Source organism: Pochonia chlamydosporia, chromosome 7, assembly GCF_001653235.2.
Source record: "Pochonia chlamydosporia 170 chromosome 7, whole genome shotgun sequence".
NCBI classification, from domain to species: domain Eukaryota; kingdom Fungi; phylum Ascomycota; class Sordariomycetes; order Hypocreales; family Clavicipitaceae; genus Pochonia; species Pochonia chlamydosporia.
This window is the reverse complement of record NC_035796.1, coordinates 2948393-2964975: the sequence shown is the minus strand read 5'-3', so window position 1 is coordinate 2964975 and position 16583 is coordinate 2948393. Positions and strand designations below refer to the sequence as shown.

At 50.2% G+C, this 16583-nt stretch overlaps 7 protein-coding genes across 7 annotated transcripts; 6 read left to right on the top strand and 1 right to left on the bottom strand.

The window, feature by feature from the left end:
• Positions 1-767: 767 nt before the first annotated feature.
• VFPPC_09266 (major allergen Asp f 2-like protein) lies at positions 768-1812 on the top strand (the record flags this gene model as incomplete). The annotated part of the gene is made up of 3 exons (XM_018287830.1): positions 768-1236; positions 1297-1718; positions 1774-1812. The coding sequence occupies 3 exons, from the start codon at positions 768-770 to the stop codon at positions 1810-1812; spliced, it is 930 nt and encodes a 309-aa protein (XP_018139122.1).
• A 2265-nt stretch (positions 1813-4077) lies between these two features.
• VFPPC_09267 (WD40 repeat-like-containing domain) lies at positions 4078-5832 on the top strand (the record flags this gene model as incomplete). The annotated part of the gene is made up of 1 exon (XM_018287831.1): positions 4078-5832. The coding sequence occupies one exon, from the start codon at positions 4078-4080 to the stop codon at positions 5830-5832; it is 1755 nt and encodes a 584-aa protein (XP_018139123.1).
• Positions 5833-5855: 23 nt separating this feature from the next.
• On the top strand, positions 5856-6083 carry VFPPC_16509 (hypothetical protein; the record flags this gene model as incomplete). The annotated part of the gene is made up of 1 exon (XM_018294262.1): positions 5856-6083. The coding sequence occupies one exon, from the start codon at positions 5856-5858 to the stop codon at positions 6081-6083; it is 228 nt and encodes a 75-aa protein (XP_018139124.1).
• Positions 6084-8531: 2448 nt separating this feature from the next.
• Positions 8532-9359, top strand: VFPPC_09268 (peptidase A4 family protein; the record flags this gene model as incomplete). Its single annotated transcript, XM_018287832.1, has 2 exons — positions 8532-9072; positions 9157-9359. 2 exons carry the CDS (start codon positions 8532-8534, stop codon positions 9357-9359), a joined length of 744 nt encoding a protein of 247 aa, XP_018139125.1.
• Positions 9360-9883: 524 nt separating this feature from the next.
• Positions 9884-11731, bottom strand: VFPPC_09269 (ankyrin; the record flags this gene model as incomplete). Its single annotated transcript, XM_018287833.1, has 1 exon — positions 9884-11731. One exon carries the CDS (start codon positions 11729-11731, stop codon positions 9884-9886), a length of 1848 nt encoding a protein of 615 aa, XP_018139126.1.
• Positions 11732-12261: 530 nt separating this feature from the next.
• VFPPC_18150 (hypothetical protein) lies at positions 12262-12642 on the top strand (the record flags this gene model as incomplete). The annotated part of the gene is made up of 1 exon (XM_022429805.1): positions 12262-12642. The coding sequence occupies one exon, from the start codon at positions 12262-12264 to the stop codon at positions 12640-12642; it is 381 nt and encodes a 126-aa protein (XP_022285217.1).
• A 938-nt stretch (positions 12643-13580) lies between these two features.
• On the top strand, positions 13581-15017 carry VFPPC_14565 (GLEYA adhesin domain-containing protein; the record flags this gene model as incomplete). Its single annotated transcript, XM_018292333.1, has 1 exon — positions 13581-15017. The coding sequence occupies one exon, from the start codon at positions 13581-13583 to the stop codon at positions 15015-15017; it is 1437 nt and encodes a 478-aa protein (XP_018139127.1).
• Positions 15018-16583: the final 1566 nt, after the last annotated feature.

The window sequence follows — 16583 nt, the reverse complement described above, 5'->3', positions numbered from 1 at the left end:
TTTCTTACATGAGCAAGCCTGGGACGGATCTGACGTCGTGTTGTACGAGCAAGGCCGGTTCAAATGAGCACAGAAGTTATGTCTTTATCACAACGGGGATAAATAATACTTTCCCCCTCAAGTCTACGTTTGTGGTAGTCAGAGATGTGCCTGTGAATCCGCGTCGTTTCTGGAAGCGGCTCGCACTCCAACGTCACCCTGGCTGGAATCCCCATTCTCATTACTTCCATGTGTGTCAGAGCTTCAGACATCAAGATGCGCAAAACGCCGTTCAAGGGAGATTTCTAGCCAAGACAAATATAAATCCTCCAGCACGCTGAAACATAGATGTAGACCCGTGTGTGTTGGCGCTAGTTTTTGTCTCTCACCAAGGTGCCAAACCAAGAGATCCCGCTGCAAAGTACCATCGTGAATCATTGGAGAGAATAAGCATATTTACAAGCTATTTCCCAGTGGCGCAGCATGCAATAGCCACGTGTGGATTTTACATCTGCACGTCTTGTCTTGGCAAACGGCTATTGCAACCTTGATAGCAATTTCTGCACCGAGAAATGACCTTGATGGCCATAATTTCAAGTGCTAACACCAAATGTTAAGAAGATTTTTAACCATTGCAGGTTATTATAGGCATTCTCTTTGGTTAACTTGCCCCCATGACATGCTACGATAGAGCTCTTTGAGGCATTTACCTCCGGCGCATTCATCTTGGCGCTGTCTGTAGATAGACGTATAAATATGCCAGGCATGGCAGCGAAAACTGTGTGACAATGCTGAGATACAGTGGTATTCGCCGCGATTACATGCAGGTTCTCATTACCCATCTCGCCATGATGTACTTCACCTTTACTTCTGTCTTGTTCCTATCGTTGAGTTCTGCGTCTCCCGTCACCGTCCAGAGAGAGACGCCAACGTTGACCATCTCTGCGCCAACTGAATCTAGCAACCCAGTCCATCAATGGGCATCAGGATGGAAACCTTTTTTCAACATACATGAGTCTTGTAACAGCTCCTTGAAGGCGCAGCTTCAACAAGGGCTGGACGACACGGTGCAGCTTGCCCAGCACGCACGCGATCATCTTTTGAGATGGGGCCATCAGTCTGAATTTACACAAAAGTACTTTGGCAATGGTTCAACAGCGCATGCCATTGGATGGTATGACCGAATTATTTCTGCCGACAAGACGGGAATGTTGTTTCGCTGTGACGATCCAGATCGCAACTGTGAGACACAGAAAGGTATGCATCATTTGAAGCCCGCATCGACACTGTCAATATAATTAATCAAGCCATTTGTAGGCTGGGGCGGACACTGGAGAGGCTCCAATGCGACAACAGAGACGGTTATTTGCCCATTGTCATTTGAAATGCGCCGACCACTGTCATCAGTGTGTAATCTTGGATATACCGTGACTGGATCCAAGCTTAACACTTTCTGGGCAACAGATTTGATGCACAGACTATTCCACGTCCCAGTGGTTAGCGAAGGACTGGTTGATCACTACGCCCACGGCTACTTGGGAATACTGGAACTTGCGAAAACACAGCCTGAGAAGAGTGGCATTGACAGTGACACACTGCAATATTTCTCCATAGATGTATGGGCGTACGACATTGCCGCTCCTGGCGTTGGCTGCACCGGCAAAAAGCCAAAGGAGACTCCATCCAGTGCGACCATGACCAAACCGGAGCCAAGTAGCACCGCTACTGCTGTTACGCCTGTTAGATTTGCTCTGAGAACTTGAAACAAGCTGAAGGACTAACTTGTGAAACTAGTGTCATACCCATGATGACGGTGTGGTACACTGCGCATGACATTGTGTGAATGGGAACACTAACCGAGCTTGACCGGTTAAAAGACAAAGTGCAACATTTGGGTTGGTGTACTTCGGTTTGTGCCATGCTCGCATGCTCGTTCAACCGGTGCAACCACTTTCTGGCCAACATGGCATTTTAGCTTCCGATACTTGACTTCATTCGTTTAGGGTTGGGGCCACTGGAAGCCGTCTGGTCCTTCTTTGGTGGCAATTATATAAAATATTGGTATTCAGCGTGGACGACCCTCCGTGATCTCTACTTCCACAACGTGCTGCGAATTGTTCCAGGTTGTCCACCATCATTTCGGATCCCAGAGTGCACCGGGCTCAAACTATTCAGCAGAACACTCCGGGGCCGTGCTGCAATAGTTTGATGGGCCATCTGTTGTATCACATCGCATATATTGCTTTCCCCCGGTAGAATTTGTTGGTTCAAGTTGAACCCTGTGAACCGCAAAGTCCCAAATGATGCCCATGGAGCTCATGGAACCTGAGAAACATTGCTGAGGCTTCATATCGGTGAACCCCAGATTTCTTCCATCCTAGTCTCCGGCACCCCTGCAACCACAGCAAACTTTGGTGGTGCTTACGCCACTGTGCTGCAGCAGATCTTCCACTTTTGACACACCAACCATGGTGGCATAGTATCTTGTGTCTAACAAGAAGGTGAAGGGCTTGTATGAGGCATGGAGTGCTTCAGAGCCTGGCGGCTGATGCCGTGTTCTTGGCGAAAGAGAATCGGCGACAACCACGATTCCCCCCTCACACAACAACTTGGGCAACCAGTGTGCCCCTTATGCCGCTTTTTATCCCAGGTCTGCGTAACCCCATCATTTGATGTTTGCTGTTATTGGGCCTCTTCCTCAGCCGCGGCGGGGTCACCTGTTGGAATATTTGTTCTGATCTGTGGAGTTCATGGGTTGTCAGGCTTGCCACCTTGGCCTAAGAACGGTTGAACGGCCAGGACTTGACTCAGGATCCCCTGGCTTCCCGGATATCGTCGCAACATTGACACATGGGGTGGCGTGAACAGACCCAGGGACTAGCCGTTCAGGGTCAGACATTTTTTGGTTGGCGGTGTTTGCATCTGCAGCATTACCTCACAACCAAGCGAATTATGTGACTGTGATGATAAGATTGCACCAGCGGCAACGGATGAATCCCCAAATGAAGCTAACAGGATGAATGCGGCAGCCCTCACAGATGGGATAACTACGATTCAGCGAAAGACTCCGAAGCTGCGCCGTCCAACAAGCCAGAAAGCCTGTCAAAGCCAGCAGAGCCCAACATCATCTCTGGACTATTACTAGCAAGTAAAACACTAATGCTGCTCGTCAAATTTCCTGGCTAAAATAGCCGGCCAAAGCAGCTAAACCGGGACCAACTCCTAGTTCTCGTGGCGCAGTGGCGTCCTTGTGGAAGGTTGAGAGAGAGACTGGACGAGTAACAAACGAGGTGGAATGGGTCATGTCAAACTCTTCTGCTCCAATCACTGAAGCCGTAGAATCTTTAGTCCCTTGTTCGTTCGGGCCTTCTGGGGGCCTCGACTTTCATGCAGGTTGCGCCTTTTTGGCAGAAGACTTCAGCGTTCTCACACTTACGGAAATATTGAACCAGAATTGAGCCAGAGAGGCTGCACCAGTTCACTGGAAGACTGGGGGTTGGCTCCACTACATCGAGCGTTTCTGAAGCCAAAGTATCTGAGTTTTCTTTCTTCTTGTACAGTACTGGACGAATGATGAGGAGCTGGGCACCGAGTACTCCGTGGTCAAGCGAAATACCTTTGTTGTAGCCTGGATCATTTTGCGCGGGCGCCGTCATTGTCTGATTGAGACATTGACTTGGAAAGGATGCCCGGGCCGGTTCGCTTCTTGAGTCTTGGCCATATTACGGTCCCATGCCCGCGAGTAAAGACACCAGTGATCTTTACATAAAATCCATTTTGGCGATTGACCATCCATCCCGCAGTGGACCTGTTTCCAGCCCGGCTTGGATTTCCCCAGATGGATACTGATACCCCTCCCCTTTCGTCTGATGATGGCATGGGGGCACAGCAGCTTGTGTGAGTGAAAGAGAAGAGGCAAAAAGAGACGGGTCTGGTTTCCTGAAAACGAGTGTCCCCGCTCTCTTTGGCTGAATATTACTTTACATGACACTTGATGTGGTTGCAAGGTGCTGACTTGCTCTTTTTTTTCTTTCTCCCACCTACAGACAGAACCTTGGTCGCATTCATTCGGGAGCTTTCCCAAACCGTCGCGATCAAATGCGCGGCATGAAGGGCCGGAAGACCGACAGCATTGCGTCCACGATGGAGAGCAGCTATGAGCCGGATGACTTTGTAGCAACTAGTACTTATGGACCGGTTACGACTACGTCTCATCAGTCTGGCTCGAGCATCCCCAGCAATCGACTCTACAGAACGAATACCAACGACACTGTCCCCAGAAGACCTACATCTGAAGGCACCGAATCGCACTTGTCGACGAGGCGCACGTCCTCCAATGCGTCATCCACGTATTACCCAACATATAGCCTCTATCCTGCACCGACGAAACCGCTGCCTCCGCTGCCTCCAAAAGTCACGAACAGTGCTTCCAGATCCATTGGAAGACCTCCTTCTGAACGATCCGTGGGGAGCTCCGGGCGATCATCACATTACTCCGACCGATCTGGGAGCATAGTCGCGGGGGCAAGCGGATCGATCTCATATAAATCTCCGACATCTACGCACTACACCGTCCCATCCGAGTTTCGGCATAGCGACCAGCAAACTCGGACATCTTCGTTGGAGCTCAGCTTCAAGAGCATGATTGTATCCGATGATAAGCGCATTAACAATAGTGTTCACTACCTGGACGTATCCTCCACATCCTCGACGCTGGCTACCAAACATGGCAATAATATAGTAAAGGTTTGGTCTCTGGAGACGGGTGATGTTCAGAGCACCATCAAGTTCTCGTCATACACAGAAGCGCAATCTCGCTCGCGCGACTACTTGATTCGAAGCCATGCAATTCTATCAGAAACATCCAGGCTGATTGCAATTGCCTCACGGTTCGGCAGATCAATTGAAATATGGAACTGGGAAAAAAAGAAGTGTTTGCAAACAATCGATAACGCAGACCGCTGGTCGGCGGGCAAAATGGAAGTGTATGATCATGGCTGGGGGCGGTTTGCAGCGTATCGAGGGGAAGCAGGTGTAATTGACCTTTTCGCCGCAACGAGAGAGAAGAAGCCCTTTGTACAGATGAGGTCCATCAACCTCTCCGAAGCGGGACTGCCATTCGTCCCTCAGTATCCCGAGCTTGCCCTTTCACCAACGAGCCCTCTTCTTGTGGCTGCTGCCGGCCCCCGACCTCCACGACGAGGGCATCCGCCTCCCGACAGAGAGACACTACTTGTGGCGTGGGAAACGCACGATAATGGCCTGGTTGGAAGCAAGCCATATCGAGTTGCCCGTCCATGGCAACACAAGGAGATTGACACTGCTATTCCATCTGATCTCACCACGTATGGCAGTGTAGTGGTATCCATCTGGATTCCCGCAACGTTCCGTGCAGTGCCGGCACCGGCATCGCGTGGAGGGACAGGATACAACTACAACCTCACGCCAGTCAAGGTGCCGTCGCGTTATGTGTTAGTTTGGGATCTCGCGGCAAACTCAACGAGAACATTTGCAATTCCCAATTGTACTGCTTGCATCTCACCAGATTGTCGATATGTGGCATACTGCCACGCTAGCGGAGCGGCCATTGGTGCTAGGGGAACTCTCGCCGTCATTGATGTGATGTCGTCGGAAGAAGTTTGGTGTTGGCCCGATCGAAATGCGACGGCCGTGGATAGTGGCCCAAAGCCGGGCTTCAAACAGTTTGAAGATCTCGCCCGTGTGACAGAGCTTGCCTTTTCAGCCGACGGGAAGTCGCTAGTTGTGGGTGATGGCGACGGACGCGTGGGTGTGTATGATATCCATGGGAAGAATAATGAACAGGGACCAGGTAATTTGGCAATGGCGTACTAGGTGCAATATCGAATATAATTAATATGACACATTACATCACCATGCTGGTGATCCTCCCAAGCGTTCCTAAGCAATCAAATGAGTCAGCAGTGCCGATGTTTGCATCTGGAGGGTGGCGTGAAGACTCAAGAGTTTTGTATTCTGAGGAGCTCTTGTGCAGCTCAACATTTGAACTTCGATTGTGGCACTTTCATCGCGTCAATGATGCCGCCACGATTCTCATTCAGCTGAACGGCGTACTCCCATCATGAGATGGCTCTTGGGGGTCCGAATCGTATTCGCCATACAAGTAGCAGACGAATTAATGGGCGAATATATATTGTGGCCAAGCTTCGTCTTGAGCATATACAGACGCAAATAAAATTCCCGGGGTGTTGCTGTTCGGAAGGACGGCTGCAACGGCTCACAGCCATCAGAACGCCGTCATTCTACTTAGGAGGATGAGGTATCATCCTTTGCTGTAATCAAACAAAGAGGTATCAGTGACACCGCACGCACAGAATCTCGACAGTGTGATAAGCCATGTTTTTGTCCGGAGTGTGTGAAAAAGACAGGAGTCACAGGACTAGAACACAGGACTAGAGATGCTTGACCAGACCTCATGGTCCATTTGTTGTCTCCTTTCGCTCATCAACTGTAGGTACCTAGGTATGTTGACGGAGCTTCGAGTTCACAACGGAGTAATCGACACCGAAATCAACACATGGGACCTGGGTTGGCTTAAGCGTCACTATGTCCCGATTTGTTGTCTGGTTTGTTGTGGAGTCATAAATATTGAGCTCATTCAACATCAAGTTATCAACCAGCAATTCTGTGTACCTTCCCAAAAAAGCTAGAAAATAACAAGCAGCAAAAATCATCCCTCACACATGCATACCAGACACGATAAGCAGAATGTAACGCAACCCCAGCATTAAATCGGCTATTTCGGCATTGTTGGTGGTGACTCGTCCTTCAGGGACGACGGTCTGTTCAACGCGATTGAGGATGCCAAAAGCTCAATCTCGCCATCAGCCGGATCAACATGGCGCGGGCCATTGATCGGCTGGTTCTGGAAACGGAAAGTTTGCATTTTTTTGCCAGAAGAGGTCCAATTCAGAACCGATCGTCACAAACACGATGTTTAATATCATGCTTACTTACAACCGTTCGTCGTTCAATGAGGATCAGCTTCTCACATCTGCAATCTTGTGCCTAGTTTCTTTCGGCCGAGCTTGATGGATCATGCAGCTGAGGCTCAGCCATGGGCTTCACAAGTTTGAGGGCCATCCAAATTACTCCGCACTGAATCCGCGATGCCAAGACACTTCATTGATCAGAGCTGCGTTGGCGCATTCTCACTGCCCTGGAAAGGCTGGGACGGCGGACGCGAATGGGTGTGGAGCAGCATGTCCGTCGTGAGATCTCATTGTTTGGCGTTTGGCATAAGATCTCAATTACCTTCCGCATTTAATTGACAGACTTGGTTAATAGCCTTCGCTTATCAGGGTTGAGGGACATTTGCAGATTTAGCCGACTGGTGATATGGCGCCACGGGATCGAGTTGCCGGCTACCTGCTTCACTTGGAGACGCGTCGTCCTTTGCAAATGAACAGGAACAGACCATAACGGTCCGCACGCTGCGTCAAATGGTTTGCATGGTGCCATATCGGCTCCGACGACGCAAACAAGTCTCTTACTGATGACGATAATGATGATAATGTTATGATATCGTGAGACTCTATCACGGCTGTGAATGGGAACACTTCTCTCGTGCATGTATTTAGTCACTCAAGTACTGGGTTTGGGCACTCAAGTTTCAAGCACTTGGAGTTTCGCATTTGGTGGCATTGATTGCAAAGCTCGTCTATACCGAGCTCACGCAATTCTCCAAACACCAACTTAGTATCGGCTACACGGCACTCTTTTCGCCAGTCACGCAACCCCAAGGAACACCAGGACTTTCCTTTTCCAGCGCAAGATCTTCATCTACCGGCACTAAGGAACAGCCATGATTGAGCGAAGTTGTGAGTGCACCAATCCCCATCAACTATAGGCCAACAGCAATTCGAGGGCACATGCGGGCAATTGGAGCTCAGATGTTTATGCCTATTTCGTCTTAATTGACTTCAATGCTCTTTACAGGACTTAGTACAACTGCTAGCAATATATGCTAGACTATCCAAAAGTAAATGCTAACAGATGACAGCACGCCTCAGGTACTCCAGCTGGTATGCGGTTACCTTCCAGGACTCAATGGTTCAATCTCCAACCAAGTATCCTCTGCTCTTTTAGACAAACCGCCTACGAGCTAACCGAAATGCGCCTTCTCGGACCCGGAGTTGGATTCAGGAAGGTGACGGAGTTGTGAAAGCGATGGCAGAGGGTCCAAGTGATTACGCCAACCCCAAAAATGCCCAGGTTAGCTTTGTCCTTCTAATACTCGCGTCGAGACCTGCGAAACTGAGTCTGGCTCCTTGAGAGAAGCAGCAGGCAAAGACTGACCAAAGTCACATAGTTGCCAACCACCTTCGTTTAAGGGGAAAGCGTAAATCGAGGATTCGGCGCGAATATGAATGGAGTGAAACTGGCCTAGCACGAGAGAGATGCCCAAGTCGCCTGCTCATGGCGGATCTATAAGTATGTTGGATGCTCCCGAAGAATTCATCAGTCTACCTCCTCATCTCATATCTCGATAAACTCTTAAAACACACTTCACCATGAAATACACCACCATTCTCGCTTTCCTTGCCGGCTCCGCCGCCGCCCTTCCTGGGGCTCTGGAGTCTCGTCTTGCCAGACGTGCCCGTCCTCGCCATGAGTCTGCCCCAAACCGCAAAGACAACAGATTCCCGCAGTACTCTTCCAATTGGGCTGGTGCCGTTCAAATTGGAAAGGGCTTCACCTATGTTGAGGGAACCATCACAGTTCCTGAAGTGAGAGGTGATGCGAATTCCGCGGCCTCGGCGTGGGTTGGTATTGATGGTGATACTTGCCAAACTGCCATTCTGCAAACCGGCGTTTCCTTCTATGGTGATGGCAGCTTTGACGCCTGGTATGAGTGGATTCCAGACTACTCTCACAGCTTCGCCAACTTTGGAATCAACGTTGGCGACCAAATCAAGATGATTGTTGATGCTACGTCCAAGACGACTGGCACTGCCACTCTTGAGAACTTGACGACTGGTCAGAAGGTTTCTCACAAGTTCACTGGCACCCCTTCCACCTTGTGTGAGACCAACGCGGAATGGATTGTGGAAGGTATGGACTAAACTTCCTCACTTTACTTTACCTTACTTTACTTTTGTAGGATGGAATGTCTGCTGACGCTGTTTCGTTTTCCAGATTTTGAGTCGGGCGGTCAGCTCGTCCCCTTTGCTGATTTCGGCACCGTCACTTTCACCGATGCCTCTGCCAAGGGTTCTTCTGGAACCATCACCCCCACTGGATCTACCATCATTGACATTCGCGACCCCAACTCCAACCAGGTCCTCACTGACTGCGGTGTAAGTGGTGGTGATGTCACTTGCCGCTACACTGGCAACTAAAGGCCATCAAAATAAGACACGATTGATGAAGTCAGATGAACCCATCTGTTGGGGGCTGGGGGCAGGGCTGAGCTACCCACGGTATATAGGCAGGAGACAGCATCAAATAATGCGTATATATTCCTTGTATATAGTGACATATCTTCAATACATGATGAATCAACGCTCTTTCTGAGCCAGCACAATGTCCCAAAGCCACTAGTCTGTGCAGCTATTCCGCATACCATACGGGCGCAAGTCCCCTACCATTAGAATAACTCACATAAGTAACATAACCATGAAACAAGACACAACCACCCTAGCCACTAGTATTTTTATGAACTCCAGTAAAGACAAGAAGGTTGAATCAGGAAACTCGGGTATCGCTAAAGTCGTCCACATGCTCTTACATCTCACATTCATCATTAACGGTTTGAAACCAGTCATGCTCTACCGACCAGGACTGCACTTCGGCGGAAGTTAGTGCTGGCAACACAGTGTAATTTCGCAGCTCGAACCTTCCACTCACACTAAAGATAAATTTCTTAAGCTACTCTGTTGCAAGAGTGAGGGATTAGCTCATGGCTACTTTCGCGACATCTCACCCCGGTATCGTAACACTCGGCGCAAACAAGAAAATAGCCACCATCGCACGTCGGACACTCATACGAAGTCGTTCCAAGTACTGTACACCTAGTGCAGACTTCACACCAGCATGCGTCCTCGACGAACTTGACTGGATTTTCTTCCGGTTCCATATCCTCATCCAACTGTACACCCGGATCATGCATACTAATGTGTTGTCTGACAAGGTGCAGAAGTCCCAACCTGCCGCTACGTCGAGCCCACCAAAGCAGGTCATGGCCAAAGCCATCGAGGTGACCCATGGGGTAGACCTCTGCGGCTAGCAAGCGGCGAGCAACCGCTTCGTGGCCATTTCTAACCGCCGAGAAGATCGGTTTTGAGCCGTAGGAATCGGGTATATTTAGCGAGACGCCTTTTGCGAGGAACAGCTCGACTATATCCGCGTTGCCTCTCATCGCTGCGTGATAGGACGCGGTTCGTCCGTTGTTATCCCTCAAGTCCAAATCAATACCTGGGGTCCTTAGAAATAGCTCGACGAGCTTTGAGTGATTGTTATGAGCGGCAATGTGAACAGCGTTCCAGCCACTTTTGTTTCCGATTGCAGTGTCAGCACCACGAGAGAGTAGCAGTTCCGCTACGTCGACGTTGCCATTTTCTGATGCCGCGTGGAGAGCTGTCAGTCCGCCCCGGTTCGTTGTTGAGACGTCGGCTCCACGAGCGAGTAAGGCCTTGACAACATCTCTGTGGCCTCTGTCAGATGCGATGAGTAGAGAAGACCAACCTGAATCATTGGTTGCCTTGATGTCCGCTCCATGACTTAGGAGCAGTTCGATCATGGCGACGTTGCCAGCCCCGGAAGCGAGTGTTAGAGGTGTCCAACCATTGTTGCAGGTAGAGTTCACGTTGGCGCCGTTGTCCAAGAGAATCTTCACAACGGCCACATGTCCACTATCCGAGGCCAGCGTGATGGGCGTCCATCCATTGCCACAAGGGAGGGCAACGTCAGCACCCTTTTCGACCAGCGTCCTTACTGCGTCTGTCATGCCCTTGTCAGCAGCCAAGGTCAAGGGCGTCCAGCCATCCGCCGTGGCAACTGCCGTGTTGGCTCCATGGTCTGTCAAGAGCTCAACTACATCAGCATGCCCTGAATTCGCTGCCGAGTGCAACGGCGTCCACATTCGGTCGGCAGTAATGTGTACATCAGCTCCGTGGGCCAAGAGCAGCTTCGCAACCTCAAAATGTCCATTACATGCCGCGGATTTGAGAGGAGTCCATCCGGTCTCGCTGGCTACAGACACATCCGCTCCCCGTTCTAGCAGAAGCTTCACCACGTCAAGGTGGCCATCGTTTGCGGCCACATTAAGTGGTGTCCATCCAGCGTAGTTGGTCCGTAGGTCGGCATTTGCAGCCAAGAGTAGTTTGACCACCTCGACATGGCCCTGCCTTGAAGCAGCCGCCAGAGACGTCCAACCGTCTTCGTTCTTCACATTGACGTCCACTCCATGCGTTGAGAGGAGCAGACTGACAAAGCTGGGGTGGTCCTCCTCCGAGGCGATTGGCAACAGGGCAAAATCGTGAACTCTGACGCCCGTGGAAATGGCGCGTTGCAAAGTCTCTACTCGACCATTTTTGGCTGCCCAAACAAGGGCCGACGCTCTGGAGTTGTGCGCATTGTGTCGATATAAATGAGCAATGAGTATACTGTAGAGACGTTTATTCGACTTGGCAAAGGCATCAATATCCCGCTCTGCCTGCAGGAACTGGGCTATGGCTACCAGCAGTTCGTTGGCCAGGTCGAACAGCGGCATTTCGGCGGACAGGTACGTGGATCAAGAAGCAGGAATCACATGCCACTGAATGCCGGATATGCCTCTCTCTCTGGCTCGCTTTCTCTTTCTCTCTCGCCAGGCCCAAAGGACGGGGATATGGACTCGACTCTGGGGAAGTTGGTCAACCCACCCTGATCCGTAGTGTGGCATTCTGTCATGGAGTCGATCAAATGGAGTTTTGAAGGTGGAGATGGAATCCACAGCCACGATTGGCTGAAACTATCCTCCAGACGACAAAGCCGAACCAGACGCGCACAGAATGCACGAGACCAACAAAGCTTAGCTGTCTGGTGCGTCCCTCCTCGTCGTGCGTGCGTGCGTGCGTGCGTGCGGCTGAGTGACAAGCGAGGTAAAGGTCAACAGAAGCAGCACAGATGAAAAAAAAAATTGGGGAGCTTGTACGGAGTAGGCGGAAGTGGCCAGATTAATAAAGAGCATTCATTGTGTCTGACAGCTCCGTAACACTGCATGAACCCAGCTCGACCAAAGGGAGTCAAGGCACTCCGTACATGACGCTTCCCAGATTGAACCCTGGCATTATTATATTGCGCTCCAAACAGTTGGCAAATGTTCCGGTATTAAATGATAGAAGTCGTCGGAGTACGAAAGATAAATCACAAATCGGCCATGTCCTTTGCAGGTTGCCATCCACCAAGCGACCTGCCTCGGTAGGCAGCCTGGGTGGTGATCAAGCAGCCTCTAGTAACAACAGTTGCTCGCAGTTCGCAGACGCCGGCTGTGGCGATCATCTACTGAACAACTACTTGAGCCGGTCGATTCACGCCCTTTTCTACCACAAAATTTCGGTATTACGCAACGCGTATGGCCTTCGCTACCTGGGTAGTTGTGACCTGCTGCTGTGGCGAAAATGCGGTGATGCTATAGGGTAGCCCCCTCAACACGAAAACTACAATGGCTAAAGTTTGAATGGTAGGCTTGGTCTCTCGACTGAGCAAAATTGTTCAATTTGTTTTCTTTTCTTTGAGAATCTAATAGAAGGAAACTCTTTCACCTGGCGAACCTGACTATTCAAAGGAATGCACGGCGTCGGTCTGCGTCTTTCGGCGACGTGTTTTTTCTCATCGCATGCCTTCAAGGCTACTTGAAGTCGTCTCCGCGACACGAAAAAGGGAATTCCTGGAAAAGACGAAGCAGAAAAATAGCTTGGGCCCATAAGGCAAGGTGGAGAGCGCTCTGATGGACAGTCTCCAGTAGCACAGTGGGCCATGCTAGTAGTATTTGCATTCAGAAAACACAAAGTAGACAATGCGGGTTGGGACTCGTATAGTCATTCCACCAAAACACCATATCATGCCGAGCTTGGTTGAATAGATAGTTTGGGCAACTAATCCGGGTAGCGCTACACCAAGGCATTGGCACATGAAGTATGCAATTCGTCGTCTGCAACCAAGTCCAAAATTCCTGGCAGGCATTATTCTGATTAGTCGAGATCCAAGACATTCCCAAAGTTTCACCGTGCATTTAGGTAGGAACCACAAGGGGCGAATAACCTCATTCGAGGCCAAATAGTGAGAAAGTTGATAGGGCGGAATTTGTTTGCTTTCGACGACAACTGGAATGCGATCCATAAACGGAGCGAACTTATTGACATGATCTGAAGGTTATTAGATACACGGCGATGCTTGTGTGGGCTTGAGATGAGCAGCGGAATTGATTCTGGGGGCCGAGACTCGAGACCCGAGATAGCACTCAGACTCCTCACCAGATATAAGTTGTTTCATTGGCCTTGTTGAGAACTGTAATTCTACGGCCTTAAACATCCTAAGTTTTCAGAGCCCATGACGATAATATGTATGTGCTTGTCAGTATGAACCTCTATACTTTTATGGCTCTCGCCCTCCTCGGGATATCAGTGTCGGCAAGGGGGGAAGAACGGCCGACGACAACAATTTTCCACTATATTACGACGGAATTACCCTACGACCAACATCACTGCTCTGCTTACTTTCTTCTTAACCAGAACAATCCCGAGGATCTCGCAGAAGCATGCCGACCTGGGGCATGCTGCGTGCAAGTCCTCAAGGAAAATGATTGTATTGAGGAGCTTGCCCAGGAGGGCCATCGAACCGGGGAAAGAATTAGCCCCAAGTCAAAAGATCCCGCGGTGATGGGAACCAAAGCATTGTCGCAATGGCCACGGCCCTCCAGCAGCAAGAAGTGCTCTACTCAACTTGAAGTCGAAAGTGTGCATCCACCCCTGAAGGTGACTTCGACCATGCCGGAGCGGTCCGCGATGCCTTCATCTTCGGAAAAGGGAACAGCCACTTCAGACTTTCCGAGTTCAGCTAAACCATCGCCCTCGGCGACAGTATCAGGAACAAAGGTGCCTCAGAGCCTTTCTAAACCACTCTTGCCGTCACAAAAGTGGTCGGCCAGCTCACCCAGCTTGAGTGACCGAGGCCGATCCAAGTCTATGAGTGCCTCGCAGACACCTCGTACACCCATGTCCGCAACGTCAAGCAAGGCGCTTTCGTCCGGGAAGCCGAGCTCGTCAGTGCTCCAGCGTAGCACTCAGTCGTCCAAGGCGAAGGCTTCCAGTTCTCCAGCAATATCCTCAATGTCAACCTCGTCACCCAAGCCAACCAGCAGTGTCAGAATGTCTTCGGACGATAATCAGATTCCCCCGCCTCCACAGACATCGTCACAAAAGCCCACGACGACATACACCAAGGCCTGTCCAACACCAAGCTGCCAGGCGGGTATCGAAAACGCGCTGTTTTCCAACCCGTTCCGCGGTGACGAGACGTCCAATTACACTACATTCGACCCTTCCTACTTTAAAACGGCAGAAACGTTGGACACGCGCATTGTTGATGAGGTCTACGTTCGCGATGATGGCAAAAACAAGACACTTGCTAATGCGGCGCTCGAGTATCGCGCCTTCTTATTCGCTTGCCAAGACGGCGAATTTCGGTTCAACTCGCCTCGGTCGGACGATATTACCATCATGTGGTTTGGCGAAAAGGCGTACGAAGGGTGGACGCGCGACAATGCAGACATCATCCAATTCTACTATGGTGAAAACAAGCCAATAGACGTTACGCGTAGTATCAAGGCCGGGACATATTATCCCATTCGTGTCATGTGGGGGAATACAGGCGGCGCGGCGGATTTATCGCTGCGCATCTATGCTCCCGATGGAAGAGAATTGTTTGGGCATGGGCATGAGGGCGCAAGTTATTTGACCACGGAGGCATGCGACGGATCGTACGAGAAGTATCCTCCTTTCGGCGAGCAGAGATAGTCGATGATTGGGAGTGTAATGGTTGAAGTAGACTGCAGCGCTCAGGAGGGAATGCGAAACAACGTGAAGAAAGAGCGGAGCTAGAAAGAAGAATCGTGCATTTCGTACGAGTTGAATGGCGTTTAAGAAGATGCGACTAATGTTATGATGTTGTGTTTTGTACTTTTTGTCTCGCTGTTGTTCTGACCTTGTTTATCGTGCTCATTGTTCACCTGAGGGGTGAATCAATTGATCCCAACATTGGCTCACAACATTACGCCCAAGCAAGCGCAAGCACAACAATGGACAGGGAATTGGTGACATTGATGATTCCGCCGGCCATGTCGTCTCAATGTCCCATTGATAGGTGAGGCGTCCTCTAGCTCCATGAGTACTGCCCAGATGCAAGGATTGAACCCAGTTAGCATGAAGATATTCACTGAACGAATGATTGGCAGTCGGAGTATTCTCCGCAACGGTACGTACTTGACATGTACATGTAGCCTGTTTGCCTGTTAGACGCTGTTTGATTCGATGCGCTCCCACCTGGACCATCGCTTTGCATACTGTACATGCATGAGACACACGGCATAGATGACAAGCCATCGGATTGATGGATGGTGAGACTGCCTGGTCGGCAGCTTCAGTGTTGACCCGGACTCAACTGAATCCATCCATGTTGAGTCTGGTCTGGTCCTTAATCTTGCTGGCCGGGTGGGCGCGGGGCACTGGCGCTTTCTGGCGGGGTCTTGGTCTCAACTGGTCTGGTCCAGTCTGTCCACTGAATACAGCTGCCTAGTGGCCAAGTGCATGTCAAGTCTGGATCAATCTGGTTTCAACTGGTCAACTCTGGTGGCTTCAATGTTATTCCACCAAGCCAGTAAAGTGAACCAGACGTCATCAATTCACCCAACTTCGAATGGTATTGGCTCTTCATGCAAGCACGAGTTTTCTTAAGTTCTGTGGATAGTGTTGCACCATGATAAAGAAAGTGAATGTGGTGGCAAGCATAGTGGATTCTTCATTTTTGTCCTCAGTAGAGGCACATGCAGTTTAGATATTCTAGATACCACCAGACTACAAAGCACTAGCCTCAACTCTTGCAGCCCGAGGCAGTTGGTACTAACATACAGAAAGCACAGCAGGCAAAATGCTTGAAAGCGACCCTTGTGCACCAACTGAGGCAAATCAATCTTGAATGAAAGCTCCCATTCCAAACATCATTCCGAGGTACATGTCAACTGGTCCATGTCGGCATTTGTCAACTGACGTCATCACAACAGTCTGGTAGCTTTCTAGGTTCTGTTCAAACCAGCCGGCACTGTGGCCAGATTCACACCACGGTCTCCTGGTGCTTTATTTTTCTTCCGGCCAGCTGGTTCGCTCCGTCCTGGATCAATTATAGTTGCGTGGCTTTTTCATAGTTTGAGAGGATATGAGAGCACAGTAACTCATTATAGCACAGATAATCGAAATCACGGCATCCAACTGCGAGCCCGCTCCTCCGAAACCACCGCCGATGCAACTTCACACTTCATCCCTGCTTTATGCCGAGAGAATGCGAGCCTCCGTTTCCCAGATACTGGG